Source organism: Haliotis asinina, chromosome 15, assembly GCF_037392515.1.
Source record: "Haliotis asinina isolate JCU_RB_2024 chromosome 15, JCU_Hal_asi_v2, whole genome shotgun sequence".
Lineage (NCBI taxonomy): Eukaryota > Metazoa > Mollusca > Gastropoda > Lepetellida > Haliotidae > Haliotis > Haliotis asinina.
This window is the reverse complement of record NC_090294.1, coordinates 42,395,264-42,418,315: the sequence shown is the minus strand read 5'-3', so window position 1 is coordinate 42,418,315 and position 23,052 is coordinate 42,395,264. Positions and strand designations below refer to the sequence as shown.

The 23,052-nt window shown below is 39.7% G+C and overlaps 1 protein-coding gene across 1 annotated transcript; it reads left to right on the top strand.

The window, feature by feature from the left end:
- Window positions 1–874: 874 nt before the first annotated feature.
- On the top strand, window positions 875–19,528 carry LOC137266307 (uncharacterized). The gene is made up of 5 exons (XM_067801792.1): window positions 875–1,485; window positions 17,290–17,317; window positions 18,122–18,331; window positions 18,907–19,025; window positions 19,356–19,528. The coding sequence occupies exons 1-5, from the start codon at window positions 1,303–1,305 to the stop codon at window positions 19,488–19,490; spliced, it is 675 nt and encodes a 224-aa protein (XP_067657893.1). The 5' UTR covers window positions 875–1,302; the 3' UTR covers window positions 19,491–19,528.
- Window positions 19,529–23,052: the final 3,524 nt, after the last annotated feature.

Genomic DNA, 23,052 nt, shown 5'->3' with positions numbered 1-23,052 from the left:
CAGTTCCATTTGTATGTGGAGACATAAACTTCTTCTAAACTGGTGTAATATTCCTGTTTGAAAAGAAATAACATTTTCGCATCAGAATTCTCGTCTTTGCGTATATTTATAGGATAGTATATCAGTAACGACACTGTTGGCAAGGAAGAATTAGTAACGACAGTGTTATCAATAATGACGAAGTATATCCATGGAACTCTCCCCGTTGTTAACCATAAACGTGTTTTTCGAGGGCGATAGAGACATTTTAAATGACTCCATGAATACGTCATGCTCTAAGCTTCACCGACATGACTCATCACAGAATGCCTGCTTATAGAGATAGGTTTTGAGGCTGGATTTAAACAGAGAGAAAGTGTCAGATTCTTTAATGTATTTTGGGAACTGCTTCCACTCAGTCGCATCTGCAAATAGAAGGATCTCTGTCTATAGGAAACTGGTTTGGTAACTGGGATAGTCAGCAAATTTTTGGACTCAAAGATCGAGCCGGGATATAAGGTACGATACAGGCACGGAGATACTCTGGAGCATCCCCCGACAGACATTGGTACAAGAAGCAGAGGGTCTTATAGCTTATCCTTTGTTGTACTGGAAGCTAGTACATTATCGTACTTTACAGCAGCTGTTTGTATTGTGCTAAACCTACAGACATCATGTCATATAGTATTGAAGCCTTTCATTCAGCGATGAAACATCCCACGCTTGTCATATCAAAATATTGCATTTTTCAAAATATTGTATTTATGTTTTATGTTCATGAAACATGTTCGTCACTCCAACAGCTGCCGCCGTATAGCTTGAACATTGCTGAGAGCGGCTTAAAACTAAACCTAAACTCACTCCATCTGCTGTACACGCAACATCACTCCTGACCACAGAAAGTGTCAGTTGATGTTGAGAGCAATGGTTATCGTGCTGTAGCACCACAATGCGTATGGTAATTAATCGTACTACTGACTGCGTTTTCTGGAATGAACAGTAGAAGGCGAATATTGCATTTCACCAATCAGTTGATGTGAATGCGGAGTACTGTAATCGTCGAACTGTGATTGGTTGTAGCAACACTGGCAAAGCATTATCTCTAGAAATCACCTGGATTCAGATGATGTAGAGTTCATTCCCAGCTTCATCTGTGTCTGATCACATGATTCATTAGATATAGGATTTGTGCTCGTGCAGTTTGCAACTTAACGCCCCTTTTCGTAAATGGACCTTTCCATTGCTATACCTCTCTCTCAGTATATATGGGAACTTCAAGTGTGGTGAATCAGTAAGGAGTTTGTTTCACATTAACATACAACAATGGAACGTCCTACACTCGTCATTGTGGCCATAATGCTCCTGCTGGGCCTTGCAAGATGCGAAGACTACTCTCGTTTCCTTGTCGATATCTCTGAACCAACAGGTGTCGCTGATGAAGAGAACACCATGGCTACTATAAACAGAATTTTGAAAGATACAGGCGATGCTGATTTCATCTTCAAGGTAAGGAAAATTTAGATACAGTTACTCTAAATGCCTTTTGCGGATTCAGCATTCATGTAATTGATTGGCTACTGGTAAACACATATAAGATGGTCCACGACCTGACAAATGACCCCAATTTGCATACTTGGGAACGCCCTACAGAACGATCCACTTGAAACAAGAGGGAGACAGGTTGTCTGATAAATATCGAGAAGTTCATTTTCCCAGTGCGTTTCACGCATGAATTGTTGTAGCACACTCGATTTGGGAACAGGTACAATCCCAACGAATTGAATCAACACAGTATACTGAGCAAATATGTTTAGGACCACCGATCCATTTCACGAAGTAAATGACATTTTCCTGGGTTTTTTTAAAACAAAATTGTTGAATATCTAAAATGCTTGTCAGTGCCCCAATCATCTATTTGTCTTCGTCTTAACTAAAGGTTAGCGTGGAATATCAGTATCTTATGCCTGAAATTGCACTCTTATCATTCGAAGGAATATGCGGTGTTGTTTTAATGGGTAAAGTTGACTTTTCGTCTGCTAAATATTAAATAGATAATAACTACATAGAGTTAATTGTGTTTCATTTAACTTTTTAATATGTTAAAAGTTTTCTGTTACTGAATGGTGGTGGCTAAATCAGAGTAGCAAGGGGGAAATATTTTTATCCCATAATTTTGTTCCTATTTCTCCGTATGATTTTCGGCTGATTTTCGTCCATAATTCCGCTGGTGATCGACCGGTAATACATGTCTTGAAAATTTATATAACCGGTTCCAGAGAAATGGTAAGTGTTCAAAAAATACTTCCAAATTTCTGTCATATTTTTATTATGGTCACCAAAATTGTGTACAGGAAACTGAAAATACCTTTTGACATTGATAAGTCAGTGAGAAATGTCTTTGTACACAAATTTGTCGGTTTGGGGATTACTCAGTACTCAGTAGATTTATCAGTGACTAAAAAATTATAAAATACAGACAATTCACCAAAGATTACTCTTTTTTATGACAAAGTATGGGAACAGTAAAAACCTGATATAGTATGTGTCAAATATTATACAAGACACAACAATGCTGGAAAATTAGACGGACTAACTGACTTATGCTTTAATTATCACTCTCTGAATCAGTCTCGGTGTGTGAATCACTTGCAACTCCTAAGTCAATCACTAGTCTGTCAATTTCCCTTTCTACTGCGATTTCGCGTTGACAGTAACCATCTTCAATTGTTTTAACATGTTTACAACATTCCGACCATTCATTTGCACCGATTGCAGAGATCCTTTCATTTATGGCAACTCTTAAGGAACTTTTTGTGAACTGCAACTTTTGTGAAGCGACATAATTTTTCACATTTGCCCACATTAACTCAATCGGGTTTAGTTCTGCGTGGTATGGCGGGAGACGTAGTACATCATGACCATGTTGCTTCAACATCGTGTCTACTCTGTAGACAGGGCCCGATTTGTTGGATTTTGCAAGAAACAATAGTTCGGCTTTAAGCATTTTCTCATCAAATGAGATATTGTGCCTTTGTAGCCACGCTTTTATGTCATCTTTTCTGTTGGCGGTTGTTGGACATTTGTCCACTTGCTTGCTATGATATGGTGCATTATCCATAACGATGACAGAGTGCAGTTGAAGGTTTTGGATCAACTTTCCCAGGAGCCATTTTAAAAAATTATCAAAGTTCATCTCATCATGATAGTCTGCTGATTTGAGTTTGGAATCAAAAACAAGCAAAGCATTGGGAACAAAACCGTTTTAACCCCCTGCATGAACCACATAAAGCCGAGGTCCGGTGCCAGACCCTCAAGTTGCCAACACTTTGGGACAATGTGGTGTACATGCAACCATGTTTCATTGATGAAGATGAGTGTTCGATTTTCTTCTCTGTATTTCTTTATTGCACGGAAGTATTGCAAACGCTTTAGTCTTTAGTTCCATTAAAAGTTTACGGTTGGACTGCTTTTTTGCCACCTAAATCCCATGTCTTTGGGCACCCGTGGCGAGCCACCTCCTCGTGGTGGGTGCTGGGTAATGCTAAGAGCTCGCCGACACCCCCGTAGTGGACCCGGGGGGATATTTGGTCCACCAACCCGTTTGCCGTGGGTTGCGTCCCTGTGTCGGCGGAGGAAGGGATCCTGGTGGTTGAGGGCAATAGGGACCTGTAACCGTGTTCAATACACCACTTTGGCCCTGACTTCGCCTAGACGGGTGGTCGAATGGGCCCGGTTCGACCAATCGGCTGGTCATGCCAAGCCCTGTGCGTGGATTATTTATGTAATTGCACAGATTTGATTTTGTATTGTTTCAATTTTGGCCTTGGCTTTTTCATTCACATAAAACTTTTAGATTTGAATACTGATGTTCTGAACTTTGCCCAGAAGGCGGTGGCTCATGGGCCAATCTGGTGGATCGATTAATTTTGAATTAATCTTCTGCTGGAGTATACCATTCCAGTATCCTTGGTGCTGCCAGTCGGAGAGCCACTGGTATATAGCATTGTCCATGTGATACTCGGTGGAGGGTGGGGAGCTGGGATGGTGAACTTTCTATTATTAACCATGGCTCAACCCAAAAAACATAAACGAGCACTAGATGAGTGTTTGTCCTCTGACGAGGACAGTGCTACAAACAGAATACCGGATACATGGAGTAGATTTTTGGTTGTGTCTTCTACTGACGGTGAACCTCTAAAACTCAATCCATTTGCCACATCAAAAGCAATTTATGGACTTGTTGGTGATGTCCAAGCTGTTACAAAAAATAGATCTGGGTTTCTCCTCATAGAGTGTAAAACAGCGAAACAATCAGCTACCCTCATAGGTACAAAACAGCTTGCAAATACTGCAGTATCTGTTTCTCCACATACGTCTTTAAACAGCAGCAAAGGCATCTTGAGAGACAGAGACCGGTGGCTTGCCCACATGCGCGAAACAGAAATCGCCACTGAACTACAAAATCAAGGAGTCACTCATGTCAAACGATTCACTTTTAAGAAAAATGGAGAAACTTTCAATACAAATACTTATTTGATTTCTTTTTCACAACCGAAACACCCAAAGTATATCAAAGCTGGATATTGTAATATCGAAGTGGAGCAATATATTCCAAATCCACTTCGTTGTTACAAGTGTCAAAAGTTTGGTCACGGTGCCCAATCTTGCAGGAATCGTGCAACATGCTACAGATGTGGTGAAGAAGATCATGAAGGTTCTGACTGTTTGTCTTCTCCAAAATGTGTTAATTGTCTTGGAGACCATATGTCTTCATCAAAGTCATGTGAAATCTGGAAACGTGAATATGAAATTATCAAAATCAAAACTCAAAAGAATGTCAATTATCATGAGGCAAAACGTTTAGTAAATGCAGCCTCGCCTCAGTCATCAAGTATAACATACTCTGCTGTCGTTGCTCGCCCTCATGCTAAATCTGTTCAGTCTGTTTCATGTCAGACAGATATCACCTGGGTTAAAGCTGACAAACATACTTTAAGTACATCAGATTCTGCTGTTGATAAGAATGATGCAACATCAGCTTGCCAGACTGACTCACAAACAGTATCTCCTGCAGTGAAAAATCCTTGTCATAAAGTAGATTATAGACAAAAATCTGATCGAGTACAAAAGGGATCACGTGATCCTGTACAAGTCTATAACAAGTTTCAACTTTTAGAAGACATGGACGTCTCTCCTCATCCCCGTGCGCGAAATAGAAGCAGTTCGCCTCGGAAGGGGAAAAGTCGGTCCCCAGTACTACCGCCTACTATTAAATGAACAGTAATTCCTTAATCCAATGGAATTGCAGAGGACTTAGGACCAATTTTAATGAAGTACAATTACTAGCACAGGATTATAAACCATCAGCATTTAGTTTTCAAGAAACATACTTGAAACAAACTGATAAATTCGAATTGCGTAAATACCATTCTTATCATTCTTTTTCACCCCCTGGTGACAAAGCCACTGGTGGATCTTCCATATTGGTGAGACATGGTACTATTCATAGCCCTGTTCCACTTAAAACCAATCTTCAGGCTGTTGCTGTTCGTCTTACTTTACATATAACCCTTACCCTTTGTTCCTTGTATATCTCCCCTTCTTCCATTCTCCATCAGAATGATCTTCAAGATTTGTATGACCAATTACCAAAACCCTGTATCATAATGGGTGATCTCCATGGACATAACCCATTATGGGGAAGTCCTGATACCAACAGTAAAGGGAAAGTTCTTGAAGAGTTTATATCTGATAATAATTTATGTATATTCAATGATGGTTCTGACACGTATTTACATCCTAGAACGGGAACATATTCGTCTTTAGACCTGTCACTCACTGATTCAAACGTTTATAATGAGTTTGAATGGTCAGTCCGTAATGATCTTTGTGGTAGTGACCATTTTCCTACACTACTTACAGCAATTAACCCTTCCGATGATCCGCCAGTAACAAGATGGAATTTTTCAAAGGCCAATTGGCCATTATTTCAGGCCACCTGCCTTATAGAACTTAAACCAGACCTTTTCATGGATGTACCTGATCCAATTAAAATGTTCTCAGACAAACTAAAACATATAGCTGATGAAACTATTCCTAAGTCCTCTGTAAATCCGCACATCCGTAAACCATGGTTTAATGATGAATGCAAACAGGCTAGGAAAAAGAGGAAGAAAGCAGAGAAATATTTTCGTCTTCATCCCACTGTTCATAACTTAAATAATGTAAAAATCAGTTACGCTAAAGCTCGACGAACTTTTAAACACATTAAACGTCATACTTGGAAAAATTTCGTTTCCAAAATACATTCCCGTACTCCTATGTCAAGGGTATGGAATATGATCCAAAAAATTAAAGGCAAGGGTTACAAATCCAGTAGTATTCAGCATCTCAAAAATGATAATAGCATACTAACTGAAAAATGTGATATTGCAAACAAGTTGGGTGAAACTTTGGCTAAACATTCGTCCTCCTCAAATTATCATCCAAAATTCCAGACTTATCAAACACACCAAGAGAAGAAACCAGTAAATTTTAAATCTGATAATGGTGAAGATTATAATGAGGTATTTTCATTACACGAACTTCATACTGCGTTATCACAGGCTCACGATACTGCAACAGGACCTGATGATATTCATTACCAACTCTTAAAACACTTGCCTGAATCATGTCTCGAAACGTTACTTGGCATTTTTGACCATATTTGGATAACACAACATTTTCCCCCTTCATGGCGAAAAGCCATAGTTGTTCCTATTCCAAAGCCTGGGAGGGATCATACAGATCCATCAAATTACCGACCTATTTCCTTAACTAGCTGCGTTTGCAAAACCATGGAGCGAATGGTAAATAATCGCTTAGTTTGGTTTTTGGAAACCAACAATCTGATTACTGATATACAATGTGGTTTTCGTAAAAACCAAAGCACAATTGACCACTTGGTTCGTTTGGAATCATTTGTAAAAAATTCTTTCATTAAAAAACAACATGCAGTATCAATCTTTTTTGATCTCGAAAAAGCATATGATACTACTTGGAAGCATGGCATTTTGAAAGATTTACGTTTTTTGGGTTGTGAGGTCGCTTGCCTCAGTTTATATCTAATTTTTTAAATGACAGGCAGTTTCAAGTACGTGTGGAATCAACCCTGTCAGATTATTTTCATCAAGATCAGGGTGTTCCACAAGGCAGTATTTTGTCTGTGACTTTATTTAGTATTAAAATCAATAGTCTTTCTAAGGTTTTAAGTGATTCAGTAGATGGATCCCTATTTGTGGATGATTTTAATGTTTCTTGTAGAGGTAGAAATATGCATACAATAGAGAGGAAATTACAAATCTGTCTCAATAAAATTGAAAAATGGTCACTTGAAAACGGGTTTAAATTTTCTATAACAAAAACAAATTGCTTGCATTTCTGCAGAAAGTACAAACCGCATAAAGATCCAGAACTATTTCTGAATGGCACCCCCATCAAAGTAGTAAAGGAGGCCAAGTTCTTGGGTCTTATTTTCGACTCACATCTAACTTTTCTACCCCACATTAAATCCCTTAAAACTAAATGCCTGAAGGCACTTGATCTGTTAAAAGTTGTTTCCAATTCAAAGTGGGGAGGAGACCAAACTACCCTACTCCATTTATACAGATCTCTCATCCGTTCGAAACTTGATTACGGCTCCATCGTTTATGGTGGAGCCTGTAAAAGCAACCTCAAACTACTTGATTCTATCCACCATCAAGGTCTAAGACTATGTCTTGGGTCATTTAGAACTTCTCCTATTGACAGTCTTTACGTCGAGGCCGATGAGCCATCTCTTACTCAACGACGTATAAAACTCTCCTTACAGTATATAACAAAACTATATTCTAATGAGGCCAATCCTGCATTTAATTGTGTTTTTAATCCTCTTTATGAGGATCTATACAATAAAAAGTCTTCTCTTGTTCCGCCTCTGGGACTTAGAGTAAAACCTTTTCTGTCTGCTTGCGGCATTGAGCTAGCCAATATATCTCCTTCCCGTCTACTTTCGTCTCCACCTTGGCAGTTAGTTAGACCCGAAGTTGACCTAACACTGACGAGGTTTAAAAAATCAGAAACAAATGAATTACAATATAAACAAGAATATAATCAATTAAAAAGGAACTATAATACATACAAATCTTTATTTACAGATGGGTCCAAGGACGGTGGCGCAGTAGCTTGTGCTACTGTCATTGGATCCAGAACAATATCTTCTAGATAACCAGACAACAGTTCTATTTTTACCGCTGAGGCTAACGCCATATTAACAGCTCTTAAATATATTCAAAGACACCATAAACATAAACAATATATAATCTATTCCGACTCTCTCTCTTGCCTTCAGGCGATTAAAAATCTTTCTTGTAAACATCCACTTTTACTTGAAATTATTGAATTATATAATGATCTTGCTACTGGCCAGTACGACATCGTCTTCTGTTGGTTACCCAGCCACGTAGGCATTTCTGGTAACACACTGGCTGACCTTGCTGCTAAAGCAGCACTCAACAAATCTGTGACGCCTCTTCTTATTCCATATTCAGATTACAAAGCTTGCATTAGATCTTATATCCGTGACCTGATGCAGAAGAAGTGGGACACCCAAGTAGGTATTAATAAATTACATGAAATAAAACCGTATATTGGTTACACCTACTTGGGTCGTCGGTCCAGATTTGAAGAGGTTATTTTGAGACGATGTCGTATTGGCCACACAAGATATACCCATAAACATTTGCTTAAAGGTGAGGATCCTCCATTTTGCATCCCTTGTGATGAGAGAACCACGGTCAAGCATATCCTGCTTGACTGTGTTGAATTCTCCATCACAAGGGATAAATATTTTAATGTTAAAACAATGTCAGATCTTTTTAACACAGTTAGTGCTCATTTAATCACTGGATTTTTAAAAGAAATTGCTTTCATGAATGAATTCTGATTATTATGTTCTGTAGATAGTTGCATTTTAATTATTGGTAGTTTAGATTAGTAACTTGAATTGTTGATGGCTGTACCCTCAAAGGGGGTTGAAGTATTGTAAAATTATTGTCCTCCTGAGAGGGTACGTAAGTCCATAAACATTCACAGTAAATTTAAGTCTACCAGGTTTTTAATCGTAGTATTTATGTTCTTTTAATTTTGGCTAAATTTTCGTACAATCGCCAGCAGCTGAAGGGATGGTGTAAATCCAACTAGGGTCCATGTAGGAAGCAAAGGCACTGTAAGTCCCCATGGTCCCTAGTGTGGTGGCACCCGTGGCGAGCCACCTCCTCGTGGTGGGTGCTGGGTAACGCGAAGAGCTCGCCGGCACCCCCGTTGTGGACCCGGGGGCATATTTGGTCCACCATCCTGTTTGCCGTGGGTTGCGGCCCTGTGTCGGTGGAGGACGGGAGTCTGGGGGTTGAGGGCACTGGGGGCCTGTGACCGCGTTCCCTTTGCTCAACACACCCCTTCGACCCTTACTTCACCTAGACGGGAGGTTGAATGGGCCCGGTTCAACCAATCGGCTGGTCATGCTAAGCCCTGTACATGTAAATTTTACAGCATAAATTTTTAGAAACCATTTTGTCTTTTGTCAGTTGTCATGGCTTTGTGATGATATATCTATTTTACGATTAAATAACTCAAATTTCGTATCTTGCCTTGAGTCCTATGTCCAGAAGGCAGTGGCTCATGGGCCAATCTGGTGGAATAATTACTTGCTGATTATTCTGCTTGAGTATATCATCCGGGTATCCTTGGTGCTGCAGGCTGGAAACCCGCCTGCTCTTAGCATTGTCCTTGTGATACTCCGTGGGGGGTGGGGAGCTCGGATGACGAATTCATACTAACTTACCATGGAATACCAAACCCCAAACAAAAAAACGAAACGCCAACTCGACAATGATGATGATGATGAACAGCGACCCTCCAAATCTATTGATTACTGGCCTCGTTTTCTGATCCTTGAGACGCTTGATAATACTCCTTTAAAGCTGAATCCATTTGCGATATCTAAAGGTATCCATGGAATAGCAGGAGATATTAAAGATGTGAAACGCTTGCGTTCAGGATGTTTATTACTTGAATGTAATAGAAAACAGCAAGCAACTAACCTATTGTCCATTGAAACGTTTGTTGGAGTTCCGGTTAAGGTCTCTGCACATAGAACACTGAACACCAGTAAAGGTATTGTACGAGACCGAGATCGTCTATTTGCAGATATGACCGAGATTGACATTGCATCGGAAATGAAGGATCAAGGTGTGATGTATGTCAAAAGATTTTCCAGTCGAAAAAACAATGAAAGTGTTCCAACTAACACATACCTGTTTTCTTTTTCTGCGCCAAATCCACCCAACTCAATCAGGGCAGGTGACTACAGCGTTACTGTTGATGCATACATCCCCAATCCTCTGAGATGTTTCAAATGCCAGAAGTTTGGACATGGTGTGAAGACTTGCACATTGTCTGTTACATGTGCTCACTGTGCTGAGACTACTCATGTAACAGAAGATTGTGAAAGTAGCTCCAAAAAATGTGCCAACTGCAATGGAAATCATTCAGCATTTTCTAAGGATTGTCCCTCTTGGAAAAAGCAGATGGAGATCAACAGGATTAAATACACTAATAATGTCAGTTTTGCTGAAGCCAAAAAGTTGATACAGTCAAGGGATACTAATGAAACTTATGCCTCCATCGCCCGAAAGCCATCAGAAATGACCAACAAAGAAAATGCTTCTCAAGTCATTACCTTGTCACATGCCTGTCAAACAGACCTGACGTGGATAAACACAGACATTCCAAAAAATCTTTCTCCTGAGCAATCAACACAGACAGCAGATTTACTTCCTGATCAGCAGAACTTTTCTCAGCACCAATCTCCCGTTTCTCAACTTGGATCACAACCAGGGAAGAATGAGAAACAGACAGGTAAAACAAAGATCAAATCAAGATCAGACACTTCAAGACCAAATCGAGCTCCTAAAGGGTCAGACAAGATCAAATTATTTAAGAAGTTTGGGTCACTAGAAGATATGGATGTGTCTGATAACATCCATCCTCGGGCACATAGCTTGTCGCCCTCTAAGAAAGTGCGGGGTAGATCCCCAATCAACCCACCATAGTTTTTTTCAAAAATATAATACAATGGAATTGTAGAGGATTAAGGACTAATCTTAATGAACTACAGCTATTAGTCCAAGACTTTGCACCAGCAGCTTTCTGTTTACAGGAAACATACCTGAAACGGACAGATGCTTTTAATTTACGTCAGTTTGATGCATACAATTATTTTTCCCCTTCGGGTGACAGGGCCACTGGAGGATCTTCAATCCTCGTTAAACAAGATGTTATCCATAGTTCTGTAGCTCTTAAAACTAACCTCCAGGCCGTTGCAGTGAGACTTACTCTTCACGTTACTTTTACACTATGCTCTTTGTATATACCGCCTTCCTCAGCACTCCAACAGTCAGATCTGCAAGATCTCTATGATCAACTCCCAAAGCCGTGTATCATAATGGGTGATCTCAATGGCCATAACCCGCTATGGGGTGGTACAAACACTAACTCAAAAGGTCAAATACTGGAAGATTTTATCTCCAATAATGACTTATGTTTATACAATGATGATTCAAGCACTTATCTGCACCCTGCAACCGGCACCTACTCTTCTCTAGATCTGTCTTTTGCAGACTCTTCACTACGTAATGAGTTTGAGTGGTCAGTCCACAATGATCTCTGTGGAAGTGACCATTTCCCTACTATATTAAAATCTATAACTCCATCTGATGTTCCTCCATCATCAAGGCGGAATTTTAAAAAGGCTAACTGGGCTTTATATGAAACACTGTGTGCTGAAAAACTTAAACCTGAACTTTTTATTGACGTTCCTGATGCTATTCAATGTTTTTCTGAGGAACTGAATTCCATAGCTGATGAGTGTATACCAAAGTCCTCTGCAGTTCCACACATAAGAAAACCATGGTTCAACGATGAATGCAAACAAGCTAGGAAGGCAAGGAAAAAAGCAGAATATTATTTCCGTCGCCATCCTATGGTGCATAATTTCAATAAATTTAAGATTTTAAATGCTAAAGCGAGGCGTACTTTTAAACAGAACAAACGTCAATCTTGGCAAAATTATGTATCCAAAATAAATTCTCGGACACCTATGTCCAAGGTATGGAACATGGTCCAGAAAATTAAAGGTAAAGGTACTAAATCTAGTGTCCATCATCTTAAACATGGAGATCAATTACTTACTGATAAGTCAGATATTGCGAAGAAACTGGGTGAAACCCTCGCTAAACATTCTTCCTCTTCGAATTATACACCTAAATTTCAGCAATACAAAAAACAACAAGAAAAGAAAATTATTAATTTCAATTCTGATAATGGGGAAGATTATAATGAAACGTTTTCTATTCATGAACTCCATACTGCTCTTGATCAAGCCCATGATACTGCTACAGGAGCTGATAACATCCATTATCAACTCCTGAAACATTTACCAGAATCCTGCCTAGAAACGCTTCTCAATATTTTAGATGATATTTGGACATCGGGTAACTTTCCTCCGTCATGGCGTGACGCCATAGTAGTACCAATACCTAAACCTGGACGTGATCATACGGATCCGTCCAATTATCGACCTATTTCACTAACTAGCTGTGTTTGCAAGACCATGGAATGCATGATAAATAATCGACTTGTTTGGTACTTGGAAACAAATAATCTTATCACAGATATACAGTGTGGTTTCCGTAAAAACAGAAGTACTGTCGATCACTTAGTGCGTTTAGAATCATTTGTGAAAAATGCGCTGATTAATAAACAACATGCTGTGTCTATCTTTTTTTATCTTGAGAAAGCATATGACACAACCTGGAAATATGGTATTTTAAGAGATTTACGTGATTTCGGTTTGCGAGGTCGTTTGCCTGAATTCATAGCCAAATTTTTAAATAACAGGCAATTCCAGGTCCGCGTGGGCTCTACCCTGTCTGATCATTACAATCAGGATCAGGGTGTTCCACAAGGCAGTATTTTGTCAGTCACTCTTTTTAGCATCAAGATCAACAGTTTATCTAAAGTTTTAAACGATTCAATTGATGGATCGTTATTTGTGGATGATTTTAATATTTCTTGTCGTGGTAAAAATATGCATACCATTGAACGGCAATTGCAGTTGTGTTTAAACAGGATTAATAAATGGTGTCTTGAAAACGGCTTTAAATTTTCTAAATCGAAAACTAACTGCATACAATTTTGTCGAAAATACAAACCACATAAAGACCCTGAACTGTCTCTAGATGGGACGCCCATTAAAGTTGTGAAGGAAGCCAAGTTCTTGGGTCTAATCTTTGATTCACACTTAACGTTTTTACCACATATTAAATCACTTAAAAGTAAATGCCTGAAAGCTCTTGACTTGTTGAAAGTGGTTTCAAATTCAAAATGGGGAGGGGATCAAGCTACCCTTCTCCATTTATATCGATCACTCGTTCGTTCTAAACTTGATTATGGCTCCATCGTCTATGGTGGAGCCTGCAAAAGCAATCTTAAACTTCTTGATCCTGTCCATCACCAAGGTCTAAGACTTTGTCTTGGGTCCTTCAGAACTTCACCTATTGACAGTCTTTACGTTGAGGCCGATGAACCATCTCTTGCACAACGCCGTATCAAATTATCTTTACAATATATCATAAAACTATACTCTAACGAATCTAACCCTGCATATAACTGTGTCTTCAATCCCCTTTATGAGGATTTGTATAGCAAACAGTCTTCTCTTGTTCCACCTCTTGGGCTCAGAATAAAGCCGTTTATTGCTGCTGCTGGTATTGAGCTGAACAATATAGCTCCTTCCCGTCTTCTTTCCTCTCCCCCATGGATTCATAGCCAAATTTTTAAATAACAGGCAATTTCAAGTCCGCGTGGGTTCTATCCTGTCTGATCATTATAATCAGGATCAGGGTGTTCCACAAGGCAGTATTTTGTCTGTCACTCTTTTTAGCATCAAGATCAACAGTTTACCTAAAGTTTTAAACGATTTAATCGATGGATTTTTATTTGTGGATGATTTTAATATTTCTTGCCGTGGTAAAAATATGCATACTATTGAACGGCAACTGCAGCTGTGTTTAAACAAAATAGATAAATGGTGTCTTGAAAACGGCTTCAAATTTTCTAAATCAAAAACCAATTGTATACACTTCTGTCGTAAATACAAACCCCATAAGGACCCAGAACTATTTCTCAGTGGTACCCCAATCAAAGTGGTCAAGGAGGCTAAATTCTTGGGACTTATTTTTGACTCACATTTGACCTTTTTACCGCATATTAAATCCCTCAAAGCCAAATGCCTGAAGGCACTCGATTTATTAAAGGTTGTTTCAAATTCAAAATGGGGAGGGGATCAGTCTACCCTTCTTCACTTATATAGATCACTGATCCGATCTAAACTTGATTACGGCTCCATCGTATATAGTGGAGCTTGTCAAAGCAACCTAAAACTACTTGATCCTGTGCACCACCAAGGCCTAAGACTTTGTCTTGGTTCTTTTAGAACCTCTCCTATTGACAGTCTATACGTCGAAGCTGATGAGCCTTCTCTCAACTTACGTCGTTTAAAACTATCTTTACAATACATTACAAAATTAGCTTCAAAAGAGTCTAATCCCGCATTTAATTGTGTCTTTAATCCTCTCTACGAGGATTTGTATACCAAAAAGTCTTCCCTTGTTCCGCCTCTTGGGCTCAGAATTAAGCAATTTCTTGCAGCCTCTAGCATCGAGCTGGAAAATATAGCTCCTTCCCGTCTTCTTTCTTCTCCTCCTTGGCAATTGGTTAGGCCACAAGTTGACCTAACATTAACGACATTTAAAAAATCAGAAACCAACGAATTACAGTATAAACAAGAATATAATCAATTGAAACATAAATATAGCAATTATAAATCCTTATTTACAGATGGGTCCAAGGACGGTGGCGCTGTGGCTTGTGCCACTGTCATTGGATCCAGAACAATATCTTCTAGATTACCCGATAATAGTTCTATTTTTACCGCAGAGGCTAACGCCATATTGACAGCTCTTAGGTATATTCAGAGACACCCTAAACGCAAACAATATATAATTTATTCCGACTCTCTTTCTTGCCTTCAGGCTATTAAAAATATTTCTTGTAAACATCCACTTTTAATAGAAATTATTGAATTGTATAATGATCTTGCTACTGGCCAATACGACATCGTCTTCTGTTGGTTACCCAGCCATGTAGGGATCTCTGGTAACACATTGGCTGACCTTGCTGCTAAAGCAGCACTCAACAAATCTGTGACACCACTGCTTATTCCTTACACTGATTACAAAGCCACCATTAGATGTTATATCCGTGACCTGATGCAGAAGAAGTGGGACACCCAAGTGGGTATGAATAAATTACATGAGATAAAACCTTACATTGGCTATACCCACTTGGGTTGTCAGTCCAGATTTGAAGAGGTTATTCTACGACGATGTCGTATTGGACACACTAGATATACTCATGCGTACCTGTTAAAAGGTGAGGATCCTCCTTTCTGTATCCCTTGTGATGAGAGAGTTACAGTCAAGCATATTCTGCTTGACTGTGTTGAATTCTCCATCACAAGGGATATGTATTTTTCAGTTAAAACAATGAAGGATCTTTTTAGCAGCGTTAGTTTTCATTTAATTCTTGATTTTTTAAAAGAAATTGATTTTTTGACTGAATTTTGAGCAATATGTTTCTGTAAAAAGATGTATTTTAATAATTGGTAGTTTGGATTCGTAACTAGAATTGTTAGTGGCTGTACCCTCAAAGGGGGTTGAAGTATTGTAAAATTATTGTCCTCCTGAGAGGGTACGTAAGTCCAAAAACATTGATAGTAAATTTAAGTCTACCACTGTTTTTAATCGTAGTATTCGTGTTGTTTTAATTGTGGCTAGCATATTGTACACTCGCCAGCGGCTGAAGTGATGGTGTAAATCCATCTAGGGTCCATGTAGGTAGCAAAGGTACTGTAAGTCCCCATGGTCCTAGTATGGTGATCTACCTTCAGTTGTTGGCGATCTATAGCCTGATTTTATAGTGTATTGTCCAAATGGTGTTGTTATTTTTAACTTTCCATGCTAGTTTTAATTCCATTTGTGATATTCTAGTTGTTTTACTGTCCGTCGTTGACAGGTTTTATAGCAGACACATAATTAATTTTGATATTAGATGTTCTCGTCACGATATGGCTGAGATATTGCCGATGTGACGTTAAATTTTAACTCACTCACTCACTCACCCTAGTGTGGTGATCTACCTTCTGTTGTTGGCGATCTATAGTCTGTTTTTTATATTGTATTTTCTAAATAGTGCTATTAGTTTTAACTTTCCATGCTAGTTTTAATTGAAATTGTGATATTCTAGTTGTTTTACTGTCCTTCGTTGACAGATTTTACCACATGCATATATTTCATGTAAATGTTCTCGTCACGATATGGCTGAGATAATGCCGATGTGACGTAAAATATTAACTCACTCACTCACTGACCCATGTCTTTGAGATTTTTTCGAAAACTTTCCTTAGAACCCTTAGTTCAACTGGCACTTTGCCATATCATACATCGTATCCAGAATGGGTAGTTGTTTTTTTACGCCATATAAACCTTGTACAAATTGACGGACTGCACACCGGTCGAAATCATCAAGTTTGTAACTGCACGTTTTGGGTTTTGCAACTTGGTGGGACTGACAAATGTAGGTCCACTCGCACTCCTACCACCTTCTGCCTTAATGCGCTTTAAAGTTGCCGTTGAGAATCCAGTAGCAAGGCTACTTTGTGAAAGAGAATCTGCTTTGGTTGCACAATTATTGTCCATATACATGATAACATTGTATGCTATCTCCCTTGCCTGAGAATGAATTATCTGCCCATGTTTTCCGAACTTGGACATTTTTTACTACAACTGAAATCTGTTTAACATTTTTTTAGACAGGTGTAAAACAGTAGTGAGACTGGTGTTACACAGTAGCGAGACAGATGTTAATCAGTAGCGGTGTTGATTTCATGTCACGGTTAGCATGTATTGCACGTGCATAATCGTCAAGCTACCTGTAGCAGCCAAGTGCAGTCGCCCAATTCGTTGTACCGCCTCTCTTGTCACAAATGTGTTTTGTGCGCAGGATCATCTAATATATATCTAGCAGTAATATATTATCAAATGAAGAACAACGAAATCAAAATATGATTAAGAAGTACACCATTCAAATTGATGCGTTTGTGTCTTTTTGCAGATAGTTGGTAAACCAAGAGTATTAGCAAGTAAGTACACACTAGTCTTGACAGTCTACATTTAAACTGCCTCTGTTGATCCAAAGTACCATCAGGGTTCCTTTAGGATGTAGAGAAGAGCAATGTTGAGTGTGAGCGAGTGAGCGAGTTTAGATTTATTCAAGCTATATGGCGGGATGGTGAGTGTCATCATATAGAGCGTTCAATAGATCTTGAACCACACTTGGAAGTGTCTTATTCTGCAGTGTGGTATTCACAGGCAAACACATGTAAATATTGAGTGAAAGTAAGTGTGACACAGACAGATCAGAAAATCTCGTCGGAGCCAAACAATGCTGTTAGTGCTGATCATGGTTGCGTTCAGCATTTATTCTGTTATAACTGACCAGCGAGTTCGCATGCTCTGTTTTTTTGCGCCGTCTTTGGCCCGTCGATGTATGTTGACAGTCGGATAACCGCCGTCCGACACCCTTCCACTTCTATTTAATTCAACAATTTGAAACTCTGGCCAATATACTCCCTGTATGTTTGTTGTATATCACATCACAATGGCAGCTGCAATCAGTACAATATGTGCTACTTCTGTCTGCACTGAAGGTCAACAGCCAGGTGGGATATCCATGGTACAATATTTCATTAATTTCAACAAATTATACTGCGTGAAACAACACAAAAGGGTCGGAAATTAAGTAATGTATTTCTGTTGGAGAGATACAAAACATATTTCACGAACCCATAGCTTCGTTGTTTTGGGTTGTTTTTTTTTGCTGTTCAAGAATTACCAAAGACTTACCATATAGTTTCATGACTCTCTTAACCATGATCTCTTTCCAGTTCTTAATCTATCCAGCCTGTGTGATATACACCCTCTTGAAAAGAAATTGTTAGAGGCTAAACTGGACATCACTGTGAAATCTCTTTTCCTCGGTGAAAAACTTGCAGCTGATCTGGGAGTGAACAAAACCCTTATTGCAAGTGCCCCGCCTCCAACGAACCTAACTGGAGACCACATTTACTTTTCGGATGTAGTTTTCAGAATGGAAGGTAAAAAATGTTTTGAGTTGCACCATATACGATGTTGCGATTTGCAGGCAAACGTCGTGCCCAAAAGGAACATTGGTTTTATGATGTACACTCTTAAAAACGTAGGGGAACTGTACTTTCAATGTACAATTGTCGAAATAAGGAGATATATGGGATTGAATCAATGTTGATACAATAATAATGGGTGTTTTGACAATGCATCACCATATGGATTTGACACTGTAAACCCTGACCATGCACAGATGCGAGAAAATTATCGGAAAAAAGGGTCTACAATGATTTGTCGACCTGCCTCAAAACGTCAAAGTTCATAATGACAACCCATGCACGTGTAGAAGGCTTCCATGTTGTGCACGTGCTTCCCATGCATTGTGCTTGCGAGTGGTGATAACGTGAACTGATGCTGCATGCACAAGATGAATGTCATTGTAACGTTCCTCAGGGGTCTTCCTTCTATCAGACTTCAGGTTCAGGTTCCCCTACTTTTCTTGAAGATAATATTTCTTTTTCACTCTCTAAAGTATGGTTATACAACTAATATAACTTGAGTCGCTGTATGTACTTGTGTATATCAGATCTAACAAGTGAAGAATACAAAGAGGAAATACGAGACAATCTGGAGAACAGCCTTAAGTACAGACTGGAAAATCACCAGAATCTCATTTACAGAGTTCTCGGAGTGTTTCCTATTCAGGTAAATTGTGGACTTGATGAAAACGTTTGTCTCTCCTGGATCAGTTTTAACTGCTTTCTGATTTTTACTGATTTGTCTGGTCCAAGCTGAATTGTTTACAAACCAGAACATGATATAAAAAGAGCATGACAAAAAGCAATACTCATGGGTTTATTCTGTGGCGGGTATTCCAAGATATATAGAAAATATCTTATGCCTCGATTACTTAGTGGCATTTCTGTGAACGGATTAACAATGAAATGATGAATTTGGTTCATACTTACGTAAACATAATTATGTATTTAAATTATTAGTAAAGAAAAGTTCATAATGGTTGTTTTATGTTCGTAGATGATGTATTTTTCATCAATGAAACCAGAAGATGTGGAACTGGTTATCTGGCGCTTCAACCGCCGTAAACTGATTTTCACAGCAAATGTGACCCTGGTTCAATACCTAGACGTCTATCTGAACGGCTGTCAGTAACAAACTGTACCTTTTGCAATAAAGGAGTCTGCATCAGAGACCTTTATTTTTGGAGTCGATAAGTGAGTGAATGAGTTTAGTTTTACACCGCACTTAGCAATATTCCAGCTATATTGCGGAGGTCTGTAAATAATCGAGTCTGGACCGGACAATCCAGTGATCAACAACATGAGCATCGATCTGCACAACTGGGAACCGATGACATGTGTCAACCAAGTGAGCGAGTCTGACCACCCGATCCGTTTAGTCGCCTTTTATGACAAGCACAGTCACCTTTTATGGCAAGTATGGGTTGCTGCAGGCCTATTCTACCCCGGGACCTTCACGGGTTGATAAGGTTTAAATCAATTAAATGGTTGCCTAACTGCAGCTATCATTGCAGGCATTGCAGTCCTTGAAAAGGGAGACAAATGTTCTCCATCTGAAAATGTTGTCGCTTTCATTCGTGTGCTTAATATTTATACATACGCACTCAGGCTATCTACATTCCCTCCAGCATTGATGCATGGCAATTGAGAGCCTGTAAACAGGCGAATCTTGACCACACAATCAATTGACTGATTTTGTTAGCGCTTTGAACATTTGTGGTCACGTATTATGAGCAACCGTGGCATCTTACACGCTTTTGCGGTCAATGAAATTTGTTTATTGTGAGCGACCTTTGACATGGTGTTACTCGTATTTGCTGTCAATGAAATACGTTTATATTCAGCGACATGGCATTTGGCGTAATATGAGGTCGACGGATGATAACACTCTACACGGTAGTGCGCGTTGCATTGGCAACGGAAGCGAGGATGTAACAAAAAGGCAACAAGCAGGGTGACAGACTGGTAATGCTAGTCGTGGGTGATATGGGAAAACAGTATTTAGAAAACATCACTGCTGATAAAATTCGGAAAATGACGGACGAGGAAGTCAATAAATTATACCTTAGGCATGAGACACAACTCGGGGTCGAGATGACAAAAGTCATAGGTTCTACTATTACCCAGATTTACACAGGCATAGCGTCGCACTTTTTACCGATCCCATCGGAACGTCATCTCTATTTGTTGGAGGACGTAGAGAAGGACCCGTTTATCGATAATGCCTTGAGCTACATCAGTTGTGCTTTGTATAATAAAAACGGCATGTAACTAGTCCCGATGCCGTCAGCGATCATCACGGAAAAGCATTGTAAATGTAATAAAACAAATAGTTCTGGAAACAGTTGTGGTCTATACCTGGCGACTGTAACCTGGAGGCACCATGTGTCAGTGATTATGACCATGCAATGCATGAGAAATTAACCAGGTCGTTTGTCTGTTACATCTCACCAGATAAGACTTGACTTATCCCAAAAACTTCCGCCCTATCACATGTCTAAATACAAATGATTCACAGGGTGTTTGACAAACCTCGTGTCATTTTACTGCTCTTCCAATGAGATAATTTACAGAGAGCAGAAGGGGGTGAGAAAGGAATGTTGGGGGTGCAAGGATCAACTTCTTGTACAGAAAATGATTTTGGAAGAGGCTAAAACGTACCACCGCAACCTCTCCATGTGCTGGATTGACTTCAAAAAGGCATATGACTCTGTCCCACACGAATGGATTCTGAAGTCTCTTCAGTGTATTGACCTCCCTGAGCGACTACTTGATTTACTCAAGTCTTTAATAGGTTGCTGGTCGACTCAACTTGAGATGTACTCGCAAGGACAGGTGCAGACTTCAGAATCTATTCCAATCAGAAGGGGAATATTTCAGGGGGACTCCTTCAGTCCTTTGCCTTTTTGTCTGTCTCTAAATCTGTTGAGTTTTCAGCTCAATAGGGAGAAGGGTTACCATCCCGGGCCTCCTCAGCACAGATCAGCAACACCTCTTACTCATCTCCTCTACATGGATGACATCAAGCTCCTTGCCAAAGTAGATACCAATTTGAAACAACAGGTTCTCCTTGTCGAGTCCTTCTCTAATGATATTGGCATGACCTTTGGGCTCCCATTCACTGTCTTGGCTGCATGTAGAGGTGGAGACGGCCCTGAGCTGATGATGAGCCTTACCAGCCTTACTGTGCCAGGATCACCCAACCCCTCTCTGCTGCATATCAATCTTAATCTGTAAAATAATAATAATATTAAAAAAGATGAATGCTGCCCAAGAGATAACCAAGGTGGACAGCTGGGTGATGGACAGCCCGGCAATGGACAGCATGTAGGGGACACCCCACACCCCAGTGGAGCCAGTGATGCAAGTCACCAAGAAAAAGAACCAAGAAAGAGTTGACAGTGGTAGGAAAAATGTCTTAGTGAGGCACAAAATGTAGGTCGTGTAGTAGCCCCCACACCCCCACCCCCACCCCCCATCGACCCTCACATTATGTTATAATTAAAATTACATATTTCCTTAATATGTATTATGTCTGAGGGGAAAACATTCATTAACGACGCATACCACGCACTGGTGGTTTGTGGATTAGCAGTAGGATACACTCGGTTGACTAAAATGATTATAAAACATCCGACTACAAAATACGACTTCGTGAAATTTGTGGTGAAATAAGCCACATCGAGGGTTATTGTTCTTATCACCGTAAAGATAATATAAACTCTAGGTGCTCGTGCTCGGTGTGGTATAGGGGTGAACGGTCATTACCGATAATGTAAAGCCCATGGCGTGGCTAAAAAACGATTTCAGCTTATTTACAAGAAGAAAAAAAGACTACATCAGGGAAGTTAAACAACTGTTAAAGATCAAGGTATGATTTGTAATTCCTCACGAACGAATCCTCTACGTGGCTCCGTTTTCCAAGCTTAAGAAGCACAGGTTAGGCTCCCCGGCTTTTATATCCATTTGTTGGCTATTGTACGTTTTCTCAGACAAGGTAGGATCCGTAGTACATTTACGGTTGTCTCCCTCATGTTCACCTGGGTGATATAAATATCTAATGACTGTGCGATCTGGAATTTTTTCTCTTTTTGGACGGGGTGCTGCTGACTCTGTTACAACGGATTTCATACGGGTTGCGTCTACAGGCCTAGTGGAGTGTTCCCCCACCCCTAGTTGTCTCGTTACTTTGTGATTCATGAAATCAACCACCCGAGGAAGTTGTACTACCCATTCAGTGTTGGGGTTCTTGCAGACAGCTGAGTTGGGGGTCGCAACAGCCGATTGCAAGTCACATGAATATTGGTGTGCAAACAAACATTTGGCTAAGGAGGGATTGAATCTCTTGACTATGGTTTGACTTTAATGTTCTCCTGCCACACCACGCCTTACCTCAACATTGTGTTTGGCTAGCAGTTGTGACATGGCACCCATGAATTCCCAGCCTGGGTCTACTTGCAACATGGAAGGTCACTGCGTTGGTATATGTGATCGCAGCCATGTGCTACATGTGTCGCGTTACCTCTGACGGTGTCACGTGGAAGAAACAACAGGTCGGCCTGGTGAACTTGATTAGGAATATGAATGCTGAATTTTCTCCTGGGTATATATCAGGTAAGTATACTTGCCATATAGCTTGTTTTTTGTAACCAGGCTTTGGCTTTTTCTTCTGAAACGCATGTGGCTTTAGCTAA

Excerpts from the sequence above, each read along its gene's own strand:
- LOC137266307 (XM_067801792.1), top strand. The coding sequence starts at position 1,303 with ATGGAACGTCCTACACTCGTCATTGTGGCCATAATGCTCCTGCTGGGC. Across the intron at positions 18,332-18,906 it reads TGTAGTTTTCAGAATGGAAG|ATCTAACAAGTGAAGAATAC; the intron begins GTAAAAAATGTT and ends TGTGTATATCAG. Across the intron at positions 19,026-19,355 it reads TCGGAGTGTTTCCTATTCAG|ATGATGTATTTTTCATCAAT; the intron begins GTAAATTGTGGA and ends TTATGTTCGTAG.